General features: G+C 39.1%; 1 protein-coding gene across 3 annotated transcripts in view; it reads left to right on the forward strand.

Annotated features, from left to right (window-relative positions):
* The window catches only part of BTBD9 (BTB domain containing 9), a 431,569-nt gene that overhangs the window by 41,688 nt on the left and 368,364 nt on the right, over positions 1 to 21,517 (forward strand). For all 3 annotated transcript variants that reach the window (XM_078055382.1, XM_036094275.2, XM_036094276.2), the window contains exons 2-6: positions 709 to 920; positions 2,255 to 2,618; positions 3,667 to 3,931; positions 12,076 to 12,295; positions 15,091 to 15,210. In XM_078055382.1, coding sequence (XP_077911508.1) covers positions 736 to 920; positions 2,255 to 2,618; positions 3,667 to 3,931; positions 12,076 to 12,295; positions 15,091 to 15,210 — 1,154 coding nt within the window. In that variant the 5' untranslated portion in view covers positions 709 to 735. The remainder of the gene's footprint in view (positions 1 to 708; positions 921 to 2,254; positions 2,619 to 3,666; positions 3,932 to 12,075; positions 12,296 to 15,090; positions 15,211 to 21,517) is intronic.

Consider the following 21,517-nt stretch of genomic DNA (forward strand, 5'->3'; position numbering starts at 1 on the left):
AAGCAAAGAAGTGCCTGTAAATAAGTTGAAATGTAATGATGTTGTGGTAAGCACAGGCAACCTCATATCAGAGCTGCGAGTTTGAATTAGAAGATACAGTCTTAAGAAACATATTGGGGTTATTCTTTTTTTTCAGGGGGGTTAAGATTTCATTAATAAATGTCAGGCTATTTTTGTGACTCTAGAAGATTATAATTTTTTGGAAGGTATTTAAGATATTTTCAGACGAAATCCTCTGAAGGTATTTGGAATCTGATGATTTAGTTTATTCTGCTTATGATTTAGGTCTAGATCTATGCCTAGATGACTCTCCTGGGGATAGTTATACCCAACCTCATTAAATAGATCTGTGCTACAAGAGGAGTTCTGGTTGTTGATTTTCCTCTTCCTGAGGTACTGAGAAATAGGGGACCTGTAACGGGGTACGATTTTCTAGAATATGATGGCTCCAAGTGCTGTTTGTGTTGGACACCTGGCATGTTTGTTTTCCTAGTGTGATAAGATACTGAAGGGCCTGGAGTTCATGGAGTCAGGCTGAATTACTTCCGAGAATAAATTGGTTGATAAAGATGCAAGTAATGATGCAGTCTCTCTCATGTGATTTGTTTTAAAGTAGTTTAAATTCTTATTTAGCTATGTTTATGGTATGTGATTTTCTAAGTGTACTTCCCTCCCCCCACTAATTCTTATCCCTTCTTTATGTCCTAGATCAACGACTATCACCTTTTCTACAAGATGAGTAACAGCCACCCTCTTCGCCCCTTTACTGCAGTGGGGGAAATTGATCATGTGCACATTTTGTCTGAACATATTGGTGCCTTGCTGATTGGGGAAGAATACGGCGATGTCACATTTGTTGTGGAAAAGAAACGTTTTCCTGCCCACAGGGTAATTTTAGCAGCGAGGTGCCAATATTTTCGGTAAGTGTATATTACTTTTTGAAGATTCAAGTCACTTGTGGAAAACACTGGTATTTTTCTCCTCTATGAAAAATATGTAACAAAGCATAACAATAAATTCTTGCAATCTCTGAATTCAACCTCTACAAATATTCCATATTTGTAGACTTTTTGTTAGTTTTTTTTTCCCCTCCCAGCCATCTAATCCTACTCCCCAGAGACAACCTCTGTTAACAGTGTAAAATGAATTTCCCCTGATTTTTCTCAATATAAATAGATACATCTCTCTATACCTATGTGCATACACACATATGGTGCAACAAATCCCATGCAACACATCTGGGTCTGCAACTTGACTTACATACTATATCCTGGATATCTTTCCAAGACTGTATACATTGATCTCCTTTATCTCTGTAATAGCTGCACAGAAGTATATATCCGTTTTTAAAATTATGTTTCTGTTGATGGACATTTAAGATTTTTTTCAGTGTTTCCATTGTTTCTTTTTTTTTTAAAGACTTTATTTATTTGTCAGAGAGAGAGAGGGAGCACAAGCAGGGGGAGCGGCAGAGGGAGAAGCAGACTCCCTGCTGAGCAGGGAGCCCGATGCGGGACTCGGTCCCAGCACGCTGGGATCATGACCTGAGCCTAAGGCAGACGCTTAACCGACTGAGCCACCCAGGCGGCCCTCCATTGTTTCACTATATATTCTTATACATATATCTTTACTTTGCTGTATTATTTCTCTAGAATTGAGTCCTAACAGTGAGATTACTGAGTTGAAGGGTATGCCCATTTTAGATTTGAATAGAAATTACTTAAATTACTTTCCCCAAAGGGGTGCCTATTTATGGGCTCAAAGTGCTGCATGAGGGAACCTGTTATTCCATTGCCTTTGTAGTACTGAATAGTTAACAGGATTTTTAATTTCTGCCAGTCTGACAGGGGAGAATGGCACCTGATTGAGTATAATTGTTTTTATCTGATTATATCTTTTCCTACAGAGTTTTACTTTTTAAACCACCTTATTGACCTTTAATATGTTTATATGGGTTTCGCTGTTTCTTTCAAAAGAGCACTTTGATCTTTCTGCTTAATGAATGTTTATTACATATTTGAGCTCTCAGGATATTTCATTAGTCCAGTTGTTTATAGAATTAATCCAAAATAGTTTATAAATTATTTTTCTTTCTTTAGAGAACTATTTAAAATGATTACTATGCATTTCTTCACCTGAATCTTTGTGTCATTAAACAAATTTATGTTTGCAAGATGCTGATAAGCATGATTTCATAATATTGTAGCAACTCTTATTTGAGGTTTTCCTCATGCATTTCTTCTCTGACATGCAGAGCATTACTGTATGGTGGGATGCGAGAATCTCAGCCCGAAGCAGAAATCCCTCTCCAAGACACCACTGCAGAAGCGTTCACGATGCTGCTTAAGTACATCTACACGGGGCGGGCAACACTGACAGATGAGAAGGAGGAGGTGTTGCTGGACTTTTTGAGCCTGGCTCATAAATATGGATTTCCAGAGTTGGAGGATTCTACCTCTGAGTATCTCTGCACCATACTTAACATTCAGAATGTCTGCATGACTTTTGATGTTGCCAGCCTCTACTCGCTTCCCAAGTTAACTTGCATGTGCTGCATGTTTATGGACAGAAATGCTCAGGAGGTACTCTCCAGTGAAGGCTTCCTCTCCCTTTCTAAGGTGTGTCGACATCTGCAAGTACTTTACAGGCATGCGGCGCGTTACTTAGATCCGTGCAGTAGGAAGAGAGCCATAGACTAAGAATAAAAAAATAAAAACCATCGGTCTGGAAGAGGTCATCTGTCTAGCCACCCGCCTCCAGCTGCTGAGACTCTATGTAGATCATATAAAAGAGAGACAAATTGCTTTTGTTTTCTTTTTTAAGATTCTTCTGGTAGGTTCTATGCAGAGTGGTGTTTTCCAAGTGATGCCTGTCAAGTGCCTTTGTGGTGTTGCATACTGTTTTTTGGTTTTGTATCTCTCCAACAGAGAGGTGCAACTAATAACTCCTTATTGTGGAGGGAAAATTCATAAAGGAGATCTGAGGTGTCATCGGATGTTTTAAGTCACTGCTTTTTTTTTTTTTTTTCTTTTTTGCTGGCTCAAAAAAATAGACCATTTTGCCCAAATCTTTCTCTGAACCCCGGTCTCGCCTTTCCCTCTTTATGTTCTTCTGAGGACCTGAATATTTCAAATGAGAAAACCTATTTGAAAAGCTACATATTTTGGCCTGAGTGTAAACTATGATTTTTACTCTCCTACTTAATTTTTTGGAGGCAAGGTCTTTGAGGGTTACCCCAATGTTGCTGGAGGTCAGTCTGGAAGTCTGAGAACCAGAAATATGGGAGTGCAATAATACCGTGGAACAGAAGATTTCAAATTTTAAATGCCAGGTGTATCTTACCGACTTATAAATGTAAGCTCTCCTGGAGAGCCTGCATGGAATGACAGCTCCTCGTATTGCCATTTTTCTTCTTGTTTTATTGAAGATAGGTGCACATGTGTGGGAAAGACTAGACATTTGATGTAGTGGTACTAGATGCCCATGGCTGTTCATGGAGCCGTGATGGGCAAGAGAGTACATGGCACAAAGATTAAAGAAAGAAGATGGTCGAAGAGAGTTGTTGAGGTATAAGTGATCCTCACAGTTCTGTGAGGTTTTGCTGATTGATCATGCACATGGCTGAGCTCCGTAATGACTGGAATTTTTTTTTTTTATCCTTTTCAGACAGCACTTTTAAACATCGTATTAAGAGATTCATTTGCAGCCCCAGAGAAAGATATTTTCCTAGCCTTGTTAAATTGGTGTAAGCACAATTCAAAGGAGAATCATGCTGAAATCATGCAGGCTGTGCGTTTGCCTCTGATGAGCCTCACTGAACTTCTGAACGTTGTGAGGCCTTCAGGACTATTGTCTCCCGATGCCATTCTGGATGCTATTAAAGTTCGATCAGAGAGCCGGGATATGGACCTCAATTACAGAGGCATGCTCAGTGAGTACCTGTTTATCCTCATCTCATGAAGATGTTTTCTCCCTCATCTGACAGTCTCAGCTACAAAATGAGCTACAAAACTCTAGTTGCAGGTATATGTGGTATGTGTGGGTCTAAGAACATATAGCTCTGCTTCCTCTTATTCTCCTCTTGATTCCCCCAGAGATTGTTGAGCCTTTGTAGACTCCCAAATAGGTATTTCTTGCCATTCCTGGAAAGATTTCTTCAGCTATTCCCTAGAAAATCAGAAATAGACACTTCCTGAAAAGCTTCTTCTCATGCTAAGACCTTCTCCATCAAATCAGCACTGAGTATATGCTATGTACTTATTATAATTTTAGGTACTGTGAACATGGAGATTCTAAATAATAGTAATAGCTAACACTTGTGTTACATTTCCAACACTTATGTGATCTTATTAATAAAAATAATAGCAATTATGAAGTGCTTATAAAGTGCTTGTAAGTATCAATAACAGTTCTACATGATCATTTAATTCTTAAAACAGCCTTTTGAAGTTGGTACCATTATTGTCTCCATTGTACAAATGAGGAAACTGAAGCACAGAGAGGTTAAGTAACTTGCCCAGCATCACACAGAAAGATGTGGAGAGGAGAGGCAGACCTGTTTAGGTCAGCTGTGTAATGAACCACTAAGTTATGATGGGCAAATGCAAAATATAGTCTCCACCTTTGATCCTTTTAATATCCTTGCAGAAATAAGACATATACTCCCCTGAAAAGTTAAGTACAACCATGTCAAAGGTGAGCACATGCTGTAAATTTCAGAAGAGGATATGGCTTAGAAGGATTGAGGGAGATTTCATGGAGATTATGAAGCCTGAGGTGAACCCTGACCTTGGATATGAGTGGCATTGGGTGGAGTGTGTTCTGATGGGAGGACTGGTTACGTTTGACAGACAAGGTAGAGCATTTGAAGGATCAGGAACAGAAGAGGTGGACTAGAGCAGAAGGCTCGCATTCATAAACATCGACGTCTATAAAGGTCAGTTCAGGCAAAATTGTGGAAGTCTTTCAAACTAGCTTGGGATTTTGCTTATGCACAATGAGAAGCTAATTTTCGAGAGGGAGAGATGCATGAGTACGATGATGGTTTTGAAAGTTTGATCCATGGTGCTGTACTTGATGATCTAGAATAGGGAAAACCAGTTCAGGGAGACCAGCGAGGAGGGTGTTGACCTGCATGAGGTTGATACAACCGTAAACTAGAGTGGCAGTAGGGAAAAGGGAAAGTATGTATGTATAAAGGAGATATTATTCTAAAAAATTAGATCTTGGTGGTTTAAGGGATTTAAATTTGAGGATTAAGTTTCGGAGGAAGTTACCTTATTTTATCAAATCTAAGAAACCAGAAGTTCTGAGGTGCCACTGTTTTATGTACCACTAAGAAAGGAAACAGTATTGCCATTTAAACCATGACACACCATCATGTCTATATACCAATTTCAGAAATGTTAAAATTTGAAAAAAAACATGTGTCTTAGCATTAATGAAATTTAGTAGTTCTCTGAAGATGCTGAGCTTGATTTTAGACTTACTGATTTTGAGGGTTTCTGGAACATCTAAGTACCAAGTTCTGTCCCATGTTAGTCATTTTCCTGAGTGATCTTTTCCTTGACCGTGTTCAGACATTCTCTTGAATACTGATTGGTCTTAAATAGGTGTCCTTAGTCTGGACTTCTCTCGTGACTCACCAGATTTAGACTTCTTTTCATTGGGCATAGAAGAAAAAGTATTAGTTTTGGAGCCAGACAAGTTTGACTTCAAATCCTGAATGAGTCACTTATTAATTGTATGACCTGGTATTAAGTTACATAGGAATTTTACTGTTAGTCTTGCATTTCCTGTTGTTTCCATATTGTTATGAGAATTGGTTGAAATAATGTGTGCAAATAATGTCTGTGAACTCAGTCTAGGAAACCGTTGTTATATTATCATTATTTGTGTTCTTCCTCATCTCTCTATGTCTGTACAGGAATTATCACATTGATCACATTGTTTTAAACATTTTTATTAACTTGTCTTTGGTCTGAAGGCAGAGATGATCTTTGTAAGGTCTGTTGATCTTTGTATCCTCAACATTTAAGATGCTGTATAGATGCTGTGAATGAATGCACGGAGAAATGTCTGATAGCAGTGGAAGCATGTTATTGGTGCTTAGAAAGCAGTCAGAGCTGGTGAAGAAAGAGTTGAGACCTGGGGTAGAGTGTAGAGAATGAAGTAAAAGTCTGAGACTTGGAGAAGACCAGTAGCCAGGGGGCTGAAGGTAGAGAAAGAAGAATTAGAGAGGTAGGGAGAAAATGGGTAGGGTTATAGAAGCCAACAGAGGAGAGAACTTTTATATGGAGAGGGTGGTCGCTGGTATCTAGTGATGCTGGGAAATCAGAAGAATGAGAATTGAGAGAAAACTTGGGGATATAAATTGTGGTCGGTTGGTGAGTAGTCTGGGCAGAAGCTTGGCTAAATGGGGAATTAGGCATGGGTTTAAAAAGATAGTAAATATAATATGTTGACCATCCAGTGTGTGAACTGGAGTGAAAGGCAGTAGAGAAATAGTATGGCAGCTAGAGGGAACAGCTTGAGAGAGATCTGGGAGGAGATTGGAGGTGCTAGAGAGTGGCCCTAGGAGAGGGTCAGCCTTAGATAGAGGGTGGGAGGATGGAAGGGGGAGAGGTAACAAGATGAGTAGCGTAATTTTAGAATTTCTAAGTCCTAATTGTTGGATCCACTCATATAAGTTTCTTTTTCTCCCTTCTTGCCCTAGCTTTATTTGAAGTGTTGATAGGGCCCTATAACTGGATTCATTATAGAGATAGTCTTGGGACATTTTTGCAGGAGTGAGGACATGCTTTTGACACTTCATGTAGTTAGTGGTAGCTTAGAATTGACCAGCTAGTCATTGGAGGTGTCACACCTGGGTTATAATAAAGCCGTGAGATTACCATGAAAGGGAGTAATCAAACAGCTGAGCACACTCAGTTCTGGGTTGATAGATTTACTGTAATTATTACTCATAAATGTTAAATTATTCATTTTGGGATAATTCAGTGGGATCTCGAGGAAGAGATTATACAAATGTCTGGGAATCTTTTATCTAACTTCTAACCTTGAGAAATGATGAAATAGGCTGGTTTTCTGACTTTTTAACTATATGGATAGCAAAATCCATAATATCAATACTAAGGATGCTTATGACTTCCCTATCAGCTCCTAAAAAGATAGGTTAGTTATTCTCTAAGTAAATGTTATCCAAACATACCATTATTTTCTTTTATCACATTTCTTCACTGTTAGGAAAACATGGTCTAAAATTTCAGATGTCTTCCTGGACTCTTCTGGAAAGATAGTTACACTTATTTTGAAACTGTTGACCAAATTTGTTTGTTTGTTTCTTTGTTCTCCCCTGGGTGTAGCTTCTGTGTCTTTGGGACTTTACATGAACTATGGAGAGGTTCTATTCTGGATTAGGGGCAACACAGATACTGTTTCTTTGAGTTTATTAATACTGGTTACTGGAAGGTTCAACTCTTAGAGCTGCATATCCTGAGGATTTTAACCAAATTACAATAATTTTTTTCCTCCTTTAAAAAAAAAAGAGGATCCAAAGGATGGTTTAACTTACCAGTGATGGTTAGTCTTTCTGGGAAGGTGGTTTTGACTAGTTTTGTACATACACCTGGGGAAAGGAATTAATTTTTAATGAAATTATTTTTTTCCTTAGGGTATTTGAATAATTTGCACTCAGACCGTTCCCTTAATGCTTAGTTTTATCTTAACTATGGAGGTATTTCTGCCTTGAAAGTTAGTTTTTTTTTCTGTTCAGGCTGAGTTATACTTTGTTTTGTGTGTCTCAGATTTTAGACTTTGGGAAAGAGGACAATATTGTTTCTTCATGTTTATAGCAGGGAGCATATCACAGCTTCCACTCTAAAGATTCTTTTGTTTTGTTTTGTTTTTAAGATTTTATTTATTTATTCGAGAGGGAGAGAGACAGAGAGTATGAGCAGGGGGAGGGGCAGAGGCAGAGAGTGAGTCTCAAGCAGACTCCCGGCTGAGGGCAAAGCCTGACGTGGGGCTTGATCTCAGGACCTGAGCCAAAACCAAGAGTCAGCCGCTCAACCAACTGCGCCACCCAGGCGCCCCTGAAACTTTAATATTTTTAAAACTCTTTGACATATATGTTATTTATCTTCCCAACTATAGTTGATAGTATCTTCGTGGATAAACTAGGGGATTCACAAAGAATCCCTCCTGAGTCCTCATCTGTGGAGGCATTTTATGTCTGATACATACTTGTCTGTATGAGATGATGAGCTGCTGGAGGGCTGAGTCCAGCACCGCCCGGCACACAGAAGGCGGCTTAGGAACTGTTTTTTCTTTAAATACATAGGATGAAGGTCCCGTTCAGCTCTTAGAAGTTTTCATTCTGTGATCTTTCTAAGTAACTTGCCTAAAGTAACTGAGTGAAATCGATGCCTGAGCCAGAACCAAAGTGCTGATCTGATTCACACAGCCAGTGTTCTTCTATAGAGTCTCCTGCCTGGGTTATTTTCTGTTGCTGTTTTGTGTTTGGTGTGTTTGAGCACCAGTACTATCAAATGTGGAAAGGAGGCCTGCGGAGAGTGGAGATAATGGGGAGAGTTAGGGAAGACAGGAGCTGTCAAGAAAGCCCTTTGTCATGCCACATTTGCTGGAAGGGAGAAGCCACACATCGTTCAGGGAAGTCAGGTTGGGGAGTACAAGGTGATTTGGGGTGCAGAATTAGGTAAAGAGATTGCGGTGGGCAGAGAACCAAGTGTGGCTCCAAATGACCCGTCAGGAGTGGACAACTGTCTCAGCCTAGATGTAGTAGATAGTTCAACAAAGGATGATTAAGAACATAACGCAATTAAAGGAAAACACAAGATAATTAGCTGAGCACTGCTCAGATTTTGGCACTGCGTTGCTGGCGGCAGGTCCTACTCCATTTCTCCGCAGCTTTCCTTTCGAATAATTGGCTTGTTTCTGCCTAACTATGGAACTTAAATGCTTAATTTTTTTTCATGTTTGTAAAATGCATCTGAAATTACAAATGTAAAGAAAAGTGTTGTTATCTGCTATGTTGTTTAATCCCAGCACCCTATATTTTTTTTGAGAGCTCTGTTCTCTACTGATAGATACAGGCAGAATATTTATGGTTTGAGTTGTTTTATTATGACTTGAATTATCTCATGATCACTTTTTTTTCTTAAATTCTTCTTAAATTTAACTTAGGTTTTGCACATGCACACGCACACACACAAATACTTGGAGTTGTATTTTTATCCCATGAGATACTCAGATTATATTCACCATGAGAGAATTTCCACTTGTGTAAATGTTTCCCATTTTAAAGTAAAAGGTACTTTCGGGGAATCTGTATCAAGAATAGTTAGAAAAGTTCTCAAGCACTCTTGAAATAAACTTCAAAAGAGGACTTTAGACTTGTGGTAGCAATTTCATTTCCATTTTAGACTTTTAGTTACAGTCACTTGAAATCCTTGTGCCTGTGTGCTATTCCAAGCTTGATAAATTTTAGAGATGAAGAAGCTTATGTTTAGAGAAAATCAAAGGGTAGCAGCACTTTCTAAATCCGAAAGCTTGAATTCCCCCCTTTTCAGCATGGTCTTGACTAGTGGTGTGAGAACTAGTGGAGATGCTACCAGTGGTCTGCAGCGACAGACTTCAGACCCCCACATTTTATACCTAGCAAGAAGGGAACAGAGATCTCTGTTTACCAAGGGTTACACATTACTGACACTGAAAAGTGTCAATGGGAAATGTTTTTTGCTTGCCTTATGAAGTGCTTCATCTCTAGACTGGGGACATCAGGAGGGCAGGGCCCATCTGTGTCTCACTCTCTGAGGTATTCCCATGGTACCTGGTACAGACTGATTCCTCCACGTGTTTTTGACTGAATGCTTTATACTTACAGGGTACCATAGCATATATTATGTGTAGTATGATCTTTACAGTAACGCAGTGGGTGGGTTGGACACAGCGTTATTTGTAGATGAGAAAACAGATTCAGATTCAGAGACTGAGAGGCCTCAGTCAGGGGCAGTGGGTGGTAGAGCCTGAGTCTCAGACGTAGGTCTTCTCACTTTAAATACAACTTTGTTTGATTTTAAACTATATCAGACTCTGTTTTTTCCCTCTGAGTCTCAGGCGACCTTACAGGGAAGGGATTAGAGAGGGCGTAAAATATGGTCTTCCCGTCAGAAACCCTTATGACGGAGGTGGCAGGCAGGGCTCCTGGAGGCAGACTGCTAGGTTTTAATCACAGCTCTGTTACTGGCTGGCTGTGTGACCGTAGGCACCAAAGTTCATCCAGCCTTTCTCTGCCCCTACTTCCTTATCTGTGAAATGGACATGTAATAGTATTTCACTCAAAGGGTTATTTTGAGGAGTGAATCAAAGGAATTAATAAGGTTTGTTAAATGAGAAATAAATATGAAGAATATGTATGATTACCATGAACTAATAGAACTCAGGAAGTTATAAACCTGTATCACTTAAGCACAACAGAGGTTGAACATGACTAGGTTTCATTTTGCTTTTTTTTCTGAATTGCCTTACCCTTTTGCAAGTTAAATAGACCCACCCCAGCCCCCATTTGTCAGCTGCATTTATTGTCATCTTCTGGAGTCATTCCCTTTACCTGGCTTTGTTCAAAAAATGTTTTTAATTAATTTTTTTTTCTTTTTTGAGAGAGAGCGTGTGCAAGCAGGGGGGAGGGAGGGGCAGAGGTAGAGGGAGAGAGAGAATCCTAAGCAGGCTCCATGCCCAGCGAGGAGCCTGACGTGGGGCTCAATCTCACGACCCTGAGATCATGACCTGAGCCAAAATCAAGAGTCAGACACTTAACCAACAGCCACTGAGGCACCCCTAAAAATTTTTTTTTAAAACCCACATTTTTGAAGAAATATGCAGTGATGAATTACTTACCCCCTTTCCCTAAGAGCCTAATTATAGCTCACACTTTCCCCTATTTAAATCACATAGACAAGATGTATATGTACTGTGAGAATTCAGCATTTATTTATAGTCTATAAACTTGCTTAGTTCTCTTATTATTGTGTGTTTTTTAGTATATGTTTTATAATAATTCTGATAATTTTTTTTAGAGCTTACTATGTGCTTTGCAAACATCATCTCATTTAATCCTTCCAACAAGAAAAACACCCATGTCTAGGTATTGCCCTCTTGGAGAGACTGAAGTTCAGAGAAGATGACTTCCCCAAAGTGATTCGCCTGGTTAGAGGTGTAGCCACTATTTGAACTCTGACTCTGAAGCTCAAGCTCTTCACATCTACTTTATGCTGCCTCCTGTCTCTCCATGGAGAGTGTCAGTTAGAACGTTGGCACCTAGAGGACAGGCTCCAGATCTGTGAAGCAAGCTTTGCGTAGAGGACTTCAGAGTTCCAGGAACAACTGACACTTAATAAATCTAGTGTGGGAGAGGGGAGAGGGTTTAATTATAACCATAATACTGATTTTGAATGACAGGCTGAATTTTCATTTTTAAAAATGCTCAGGTGAAGTGCAAATATACCTTCTTTTACACATGTTACTGTTTTTTTAGCTAGATGATGATCAAGCTAGATTAACTGCTTCAGCATGTCTGTGTATGGTCCATGTCCAGCAGCTCTGCTGTATTGGAATGCGTCTTCTGTTCTTTTATCAGATATCTGGTCTGTCTGTTTTGCTTTTATATGTTGCCCTCAGTCCAAATGGCAGGTACATGTCATCTTCTATGCCAGTTTTGTCCAGTAGATATTAAATTAAGCTACTAATAGAGTGAACTCAGAGCTGATTTGTTTGTCCTAGTACATTTTTTTTTCTAGTATTACCAACTTTTTCTTAATAACATTACTCTTAGGCACTCTGTGGCTTTGGTGGTGTCATTAAATGTAAACTGTGGGTGGTATCTTAATCCTCATAGACATTTCACATCTTCTATCTCCACAGACTTGTCTCTGCCATTTTTAAATGAAATGCACATGGTAGAATCAACTAGAATGCTAGAATTTTGTCTTTTTGCCCACAATATAGAATAATTTACCAAGTAACCATTGCCCTTGCTTTTTCTGTTTTTAATTGTAGTCCCAGAAGAAAATATTGCAACCATGAAGTATGGAGCCCAGGTTGTGAAAGGGGAGCTGAAGTCCGCCTTGTTAGATGGCGATACTCAAAATTACGATTTGGATCATGGATTTTCTAGGCACCCAATTGATGATGACTGCCGTTCTGGCATTGAGATTAAGCTAGGTCAGCCATCTATCATCAATCACATACGGATACTCCTGTGGGACCGAGATAGCCGGTGAGTGATTAGCATGACTTGGACAGAAAATGACATTATGTTTGATTGAGTCAGCCTAATTTTCGTTTTACACATTTGGTGGTTTATTTCCTTGGGATTGTTTCACTATTTCTCTTGAAGTTTTGTTCTGGGGGAAGAGTTAAAGGCTATATTCCTTTTAAAGAAATGTTTTTTGCTTTTTTTCTGCTTATAAAAGTAATGAATATGTGTTTATCATGGAAAACGTAGAAAATATAGAAAAGCACCAAGAAGAAAGTAGAAATCATTAGTAATCTCACTGGCCATTAATAATCTTTGTATATATCTATCAAGTATATATGTCTAACTAGTATATATCTATATAACTTTGTATGTATTTAACTAGTCACACACACATACACATACACAAAACAGAAACCTGTAAAACCACACATAGTTTTACAAAATAAAAATGAAATGTGTAAAGGTTAACTTCACTTTGTAATTAATACATTGTGAACATTCTACTCTTTAAAATAGTCCTCTAAAATACTACTGTTAATGGTTGTTTGGTATTCCACCTTCTGGGTTACCATTATTTATTTACTTGATTCTTTACTTTTGAATATTATAACTTTTTAAATGCATTTTATCCTATGGATGAAGAAAAAAATTGTCTTTTCATGTGTGGATAAATAATCATCCTCAAAACAAAGGAAGTTTGTGAAAAATATTTGGTGGGCTCCAGCCTTGGAACCACCCAGTTTTGTAGCAGCTTCAAGATTCTGCCTTCCCTGATGCACCTCTGACACTTTCACCCACCATAGTTTCTAGGTTTCATCCGTGATGCTCAAAAGTACCAGAGCAGTTGGGTGACCAAGAACTGTCTCTCTCATCACTGCCCATCATTAACCTAAACCCTACATACACAGAAAGTGGTATAGAGTCTCTTAGGCCCTACTCATGCCTCTTTGAGTCTGGTCATGGAGGACATAGTAGTAATGGTGATGATACCTTTGCATGGTAATTCATTTCTCTTGGCACCGCAGGCCACCACTTGGGCCTTTTAGGCCATTTGAACCAAATATGAGGGAAACTTCACAAAGTGGGAGTCGGCATTTCCCATAGAGATGAGTGTTCGAGGTGCCCAGGTTATCTTTATCTGTTTCTCCTTTATTAAGAATATATTTCCTAGGGGCATCTGGGTGGCTCGGTCGGTTAAGCATATGCCTTTGGCTCAGGTCATGATCCCAGGTTCCTGGGATCGAGCCCTATGTCGGGCTCCCTGCTCAGCGGGGAGTCTGCTTCTCCCTCTCCCTCTGCCTCTCTTCCCGGTTTGTACTCTCTCTCAAATAAATAAATAAAATCTTAAAAAAAAAAAAAAGAATATATTTCCTGATATGTTTCTTGTTGGATATAATATGAAGTTTAGTTGGCAAAATGGAGCTAATTCACATATTTCCAAAAGTCTCTGGATTAATAATAACAGTGTAACAATAATACTTATATAGCACTTTCATTACTTTTATGTGGTGGGTTCTGTTCTCAAAGCTTTACGTATATTCACTCATTTAATTAATACTGAAATTAGTATAAAGATAATAAAAGAAAAGGTTAGTATGTTTGAGACTGAAAGTAGTTACCATTTCCATGATGTTAAATACTTATAGGCCACTTTGTTTTAGTGCGTGCATTACATTCATGGGGGACTTAACTTGACCACGTAGCAATTCTTTTCTCACAGAAGTTATCATTCTAAGCAAAGGTGAAAAATTCGGAATCTTAAGCCCAAAATATTCTGACATGTGTTGTAAAATTATATCCTGCATTACTGATAACCCAGAGAGGTTCAATAAAAGGTTATAACCAGTTTGAGACTGAGCGATAAAATGAATGGGAGTGAGGGGACAGCAGAAAATGAGGGGATGACACAAAATAAGCTGACCTTTTCTGGTCACAACTGTTGGTTGCAGGCTGACATTTATGGTCACCTAAATCTTCTGAGATTGTTCCTGTTGATATTACAGTACAAGTAATAACTGCATCTCAAATTTAAATTTGGCTTATGACAGGGGAATATAGATTTGTTCAGTATGGGACCAGCATCTAATGGTCCAGGGTAGCTGATTAGGGGAGGATGATGGGCTATTTTCATTACTGCCAGATTATTAGCTGCCAAATTCTATGTTGTCCCCAAAAGAAACGCGCATTATCTCTTCACCCATGTCATTTATTTTTCTTCAGGCTGCATATTTGTGTGGGATGGTGGGAGACTGGGAGAGAGCAGGAGATAAGCTGGCCTTTCCGGGGAACCATTCTGAGTTGGCTGTCCTGAGAGAATAGGGCTGAGCACCCAGACTAGGGAGGGTAGAAGAAGTTGCACCTCAGACTTCTCGATTTTCTGTCCTCTCTCTGTCATGGCTTGAATCTGCTAGTACAGCGGAAGCAAGGCATCCTGGCTCTGTTTGAAAAGGAACAAATGTCTTACGTGTCGGGTATGTGCCCAACAGGGTGCTAGGCCCTGAACAGATGAAGATGACTATGGCATGCTCCTTGTTCTCAGGCAGCTTGTGATCTAACAAGGCATACAAGCATGCGGAGAGGTCATTTCAGTACATTGTGGTGCATGCTGTGATAGCGGGATCTATACAGATTTTAGTATTATCAGCATTTGATTGTTAGGCAGAAAGTTCTGATGATAATTGGATTGCTATGGAGAAAATGTGTGTTACAACAGTATGTAACTTTTTGTATCTTTTAACATTTTATTAAAGTATAACTTGGTTTTGTTATTTTAATATGGTGCTTTTTTCTGTGTTTTTCCTTTTGATTCATAGGTCTTATTCATACTTCATTGAAGTATCAATGGATGAACTTGATTGGATCAGAGTGATTGATCATTCACAGTATCTGTGTCGTTCTTGGCAAAAGTTGTATTTTCCAGCCCGTGTCTGCAGGTTAGTTCTCCTGGCTAATTAATGATTTTGATGTTTATTTAAGGAGATGTGAACCTTGAGAAACGGGCTACATTTTTTTTGTCTCAAAGAAGAAGACTTTTTCAGGATATCAGCTACCAGATGCATCCCAACTAAAAAACTTAGGGAAAATATGGAAAATGAAGCATCTTAATTCTAGAGTATACTGTGGAACTGTTTATCCACAGTGTTTTGTGCCATACTTATGCAGAAGACATGCAGTGAACAAGAAGGGACAGAGAACACGGGAGAAGTGGAGATGCTCTTTAAGCTCCATGCTAGACACTGAAAGCAGAGTGATTGTTAGGGGCTGCGTTCTTCCCACAAACGCCACGGGAGATATTTCTGGAGGCTTCCCCGGTAGTCCTCAGGGCCAGGAGGAGATTTTTGGATGTTAGTGTGCACGTTCTGAATATCTGTGTTCTTTTCCTAGGTCAGTGCTTATCAGCAGAGTTTGACAGAACAAGTGTGTCTAGTGGGTTGGGTTTGGAGCAGGGGAGGTTGAGCTGGTGGGGCTCCAGGCTCACAGCCTCCCTTCAGCCAGAGCACCTTAGCTTTTATTGTTTTTATGCATTGTAGCCCCATGGAAGGTTGTTTTTAAAAAGTGTTGATGAGCTACTGTTCTGATATTTCATACTGTTCCTTTAGGTTTAAGCCATCTTTTAAACTTTCTGAAATTCTATAAAACCCGTACAATTAATGAATTTGAGAGTTGGGAAAGGTAGACAGAGGCCCCGAAATTCTGCTGGTTTTTTTTTTTTTTTTCCTGTTGTAATTTTCCCCTTGGAAATTGCCCTCAGGTATTCCTTACCTTAAAGTCAAAAGATCAAAGGCAGAAAATGATTGGTTCATTTAGTCCGGTGTGGCAAGAGGTGAAGGAAAGGTGTATGGTGGGTGTAAACCAGGGACAATGTGGATCTGGCCTCTTACCCCCTTCTGTCCCCACCCTCATCCATGACCCCAGCTGACCTCCCACTGTGGCTGATTTGGAACAGGTGGGGATGCCCCATAGCACTTATTCTCTCGGTCAGAAGACACCCTTATACTTAGTAAACTTACGATCTAACAGCATCAGGCTGAATTCTTACCTCCACCAAAGGAACTCCACAAAACCTTTCAGTGTTCTGGTACAATAAAGAATGTTGCCTCCATTTTTTTTTTATTATTATGGGTGTGACTGGACACAATATTGTTACCCAGGGATCCTCTTGTGTGAAAATGAAGAAAATCAATTTCATTTCCCCAAAGAGAGACTAAAGTGTTGCAGGTCTGGCAGTTGCTCTTTTATCAGAGGAGTTTTGAATGGATTAAAATGAGAGGGACAAGAAATTGAGTGAAGATTTTGTATCTCAGAGCTGCCTAGGGATATTTTGAGAGTGACAGAGGCGCCCCAGCTTGGAGGAGATTGAGTCTGCATTGACTCAGGTTATTATGGTTGTATTGGATTAAAAAATAAGCAGCATAGCAACCAAAGCATCTGATGTGGACTGAAGGACTGTGTGTTTGCATTTAATTTGAAACAAGAGGAACATGACTCCCAGAACAAATCATCATGAATAGAATACTAGCCATGACAGAGTCTGTGAGCTTTACCCACTTGAAAACTCCTGCTGCATGGAGGGGGAGATGTGTGCCCTCGGTCATGATCTATGGCTTTTACAAAATATACTGCCCCTTCTTTATTAATGGGCATTATTTATTTATACTCCCCATTTGTTATTTTGTTTCTTCTGTGTGGCCTTGCTTTTGTTGATGTAACTTTTATGTGTTACAGAGATTGGCTGTGCTCATAATGCTGGTTTTTATCTTGGTACAGCCAGTCCCCAGCTGTGGTCAAGAAGAATTGAGCAAAGGTGATGCTAGAGATAGTGACAACAGGAAAAGGAAAGAGTCGTGATATCCATATTAGTTAAGAAATAAAATTAAAAAGATTTATAACCATGTTAACATATATTACTACGTTCCTTTATAAACTCTGCCTTTTGTAATAGGTTGGGATTTGGGTAATATTTAAAAATGAACCTAAGAAAAGTCTCCGTTGATTATCCAAGGGTGTCTTATACTTGGTGTTTCTTTTCTTTTCTTTTTGTAAGATTTATTTATTTATTTATTTATTTATTTATTTATTTATTATTAGAGAGAGAGAGAGTGAGAGAGAGAGCAGGGGGGAGGGGCAAAGGGAGAGGGAGAGAAAGTCTCAAGCTGACTCCATGCTGAGCACAAAGCCCAATACAAGGCTGGATCCCATGACCCTGAGATCATGACCTGAGCCGAAACCAGGAGTTGGTCACCCAACTGACAACCCAGGAGCCCCTATACTTGGTGTTTCTTATCTTCACAATCATTTATTGACTATCTAAATAATGTTCTAAATACACATTTTCCAGGGACTTCACTGGGCACATATAAATTCTTTCACTTTGCCTTATTTAGTTAAGTTGCACATTTGTATGTCACCTTTGTTTTTCAGTATCCTTTGAGTATTTGTCTTGCCTCTGATACTAAAATTAAAACTTCTTGGAAGTAAGGAGTATGGATTGTGATCTTTTAGTATTCTTGCGTGATACTCAGGCTATGATCTAGTATGCAGTAAGTACTCTAAATGTTAGCACAGGGTTCATGGGGTCAAGGCACTAACTGTATAATGAGGAGAGATGGATTCAGTATTAATATGTATATATATTCATTGGTACTTTTTATCCATGTATTTGTTAAAATGTGTATCACTGCTAGAAAGGTCTCGGTACATGGTTTACAAATGTAACTTTCTATATTTTCATGAGGAAACTGAATTTTGATGTTAATCCTGAAAGATATGAGTATCATGTATTGAGGAAAGATTACATCAAATATATTCACAAAAGAAGAGAGACACTGTGAGTTGGGGAGTGTGAGATTACCTACCTCTCTCTGAGTCTTGGCTGGATTGCATGTAAATTAGCACTGTGTAGTAAAAAAAACAAAAACAAACAAAAAAACATGGGCTATGGAGTTAGATAGAGCTCTTCTCACTCTCTGATTTCATCAAATCCTGGCCTGGTGATCTTAGTAAAGTTGTGCCTCTCCAAGCCCTTGCTTCTATACCAGTAAAAAAACAGGAATAACAACAGCATTTATGAGTCTGCTGTGGAGGGTTTAGATGACATAGCATGTGTACAAACATGGACTACAGGGCCTGGCCCAAAGTAGAGGCTCAGTCACTAGTGGCTTTTATTTTTATTGTTTTTTTTGTTTTTATTATTTTTATTATTTTAAAATTGTTTTTATTATTTTTTTTCCCTAAATTTTGAGACTCTCAACTGGTGTTTGACCTTCAGAGAAAAAGAGCCATTTTTGCCATCCTCTCTGGCCGTGGTGGTGCTCACTGTGAGGAAATTTTTCCTGACCTCAGGAGCCTAGTCTCCCCGACACGTTTCCAGATTGCCAGTCCATACACAGCAGTCCAAAACATGCCTTAAACGGTTTGCTCCATCTTTATAACCTGCCCAGTGGTGTGTTCCCAACAGTTTTAATGTATTTTCATTTTGGTAAAGCATTTTTTTTTATTGTAGCAAAATATATATGGCATACAGTTTGCCATTTATATATCTGTGGAATGCAATTCAGTCCGCTCTTCACCTCACTAAGTAGTGGACATTATCTAGTGGCAATAGATAGGATAACGTCAGGCTTCAAAGCCAGAGTGATTGCTCCAACCGTAATGGTGAACGGACAGAAATGATCTGCTCTGTCCTCCTGGGTCCTGTTTAGGAATGCGTTGTAGGTTAAGTGGGGACTGCTCTGTGTGGCCAAAAGCCTAGACTAATAACTCCCCCCGCTCAGCTCCTTCCTGGGGATGAAGAAAAGGGACTTGTCCATGTTATTAGTATGGTCTTTCATATGCTCTCAGAACCGTGTTCTGTCTCACCAGCTTTCTCTTTCTCAGGAAAAGGCCATTTCTGCTTCAGCTTTACATTGTCTTCTTGGCTATCTAGGAAGCTCTCTTCAAGCCCTTCCACGGCTTTCCTGGATGCCAGAGCCCAGGGCTGAACAAAAAATACTAATAAGGAGTGGCAAATATGGAGTGCCCTGAGGTGTTTTAAAACACTTTCTGGCTGTTTCTCAACAGGGTGCTGGTAATTTGGCAGCCATATAATGTTGCCGAAATAGGAGAAGACTTGAAAACATGGGTGTGAGGGGTAGAGGTGGATTTCAGAGCCTGCAGGTGGCTGGTAGCTGGAATCACAAAAGTGTTTCTGGGGCAAAACCCAGGAGTTGAGGGAAGGAATAGCACCTGAAAGTGCAGCCTGTTGAGAGAGGGAAGAAAAGAGTAGACAGCAAACGCCTTTGCTGCAGGGGCTGGGCAGAGACAGGAGAGCGGAGTCCGAAGGGGCAGTTACTGAAGAGAGGCCAGAGAAGGCCCTGGAGGGATGGCCACAGTTCAAGCAAGACCGGGCTTCTGCCTTTCATTTTGTTTTTAAGTACCACCATGGAAATGTCTTGTTCATGACATTTTTATTATCAAATTATAATGTAGGACATATTTTAAATATCGGTAAAGCTTGTCCTCTGGTAAAGTTGTATCCAGTTTCTACCAATAGCACATGAAAATGCTCTGTCTCTGAGCCCTTAACCACTGCAGGCTTGTCAACACTGCCAGTGTGAGCTATGATTTGTTAAAAAAAAAAATCTTAATTTAGATTTCTTTTATCATCAGTGAGGTACAGTATTGTTTAATAATGGCCATTTGTTCTTTCTCATTTATGAAAAGCCTATTTTTATCTTCTGCATATTTTTATTCTGAGGCAGTTATCTTTTTCTGTCTTATCAGAACTTTATTTTGATATACTGATATATATATATATATATACCATCTTTTTGCTTGTCATGTATTGTGCAATTTGTTTTTAGTTTTTACTGTTTTACTGGTACTTTTTGCCATATAGAATTTTACTTTTTAAAAAATGTAGTCCAATCTCTTAATTTTTTTTTTTTTTTTTTGATCTCTGGTGGTTTGCAATCATGTTTAGAAAGGTGTTTCTCACCCCAGCATTAAAGAATGTTATATTTTTATAAGTTTTTTCTACTATTTGTTATTTTCATCTTTATATCTAGATGTTTAATTCAGCCAGAACATTTTTTGTGTGTGTTTTTAGGTAAGGATAGTCAGTTGATGAGGACTATTTAATAATTGTTACTTACCACAGGAATGTGAATAGTCATATTTATCATACGCTAAATTCTAGCATATACTCTACTCTGTTTAACTGATTTCTTTGCCTATAGCTGAAAGTGTTTTAATTATTGTAGTTTCCCTTCCCTCCTTTTTTTCTTTTCTTAGAATGAGATATTATAATGTGCCAAATGTGTCATGGAGAAAAGGAAGGGTGTTATAGAGCATCTGCCAGCCTGTCTTCTGGTCTCAGTGGTCGCATTAGAGGCCATAAATGATGATAAACATCTCACTAGCATGGTTCTACTCTCACGTACAACAAGAAATTTAGGCATGCTCCACCAGCTAAGGAAATAGATTTTTCTTCATTTATTCATCTGTTGTTCATTCATTCATCACTCACTCATTCCAAAATAAGCTCCTACTTTGTGTTATGCTGTACTTGATACCCAGGACACAACACCTGAAGAAGACTAACACGGTTTCTGCTGTCATGGAATCTGGTAGGAACCAATCTCAACAAGTAAGAAGAACATATCAAATCGTTTTAAGTGTTGTAAAGATGGTACTGTGATAGGGACTGGGTTCAGGGGAAGGCATGTGTGGGTGTGGGGGGGGAGATATTTGCAATAGGTGGTCCGGGAAGGCCCGAGAGGGGAGATGGTATTTTTGACTGAGGTGAAAGGAGTGATATTTTCTGGTCATTGTTTTAGATATTTAGCCTTTTTTCGGTGTACATTGACTGTTAATCAGGAGTAACGGGTCTACTGTAGGAGGCCTCATTAGATGAATAGTAAAACTGTACTGTGTTTTGGTATAGGGCACTTTAATCTCTTTTATTGCTACCATACATTCCAGGTCCATCCTCATCCCTGCCATCATTAGAGCAGTATAATTTTTTTTACCCATCTTCATTAGACTATAGTACCTACACAGTGCTGTAGATCTACAGGACATAAAACAAATGAGAAAATAAACATTGCTATTTATGGAAGCATTCTTTCCCAACCGTATTCACATGGTACAAAAGCTGTGTGTCTTTCTTTTCTCTCTTGATCTTCCCTGCCCCCATAACTGGGCATTGATATATTTATTTACTTTTAAAGGAAGGCACTTTTACATTATTCATTGGTTGAC

Source organism: Halichoerus grypus, chromosome 9, assembly GCF_964656455.1.
Source record: "Halichoerus grypus chromosome 9, mHalGry1.hap1.1, whole genome shotgun sequence".
NCBI classification, from domain to species: domain Eukaryota; kingdom Metazoa; phylum Chordata; class Mammalia; order Carnivora; family Phocidae; genus Halichoerus; species Halichoerus grypus.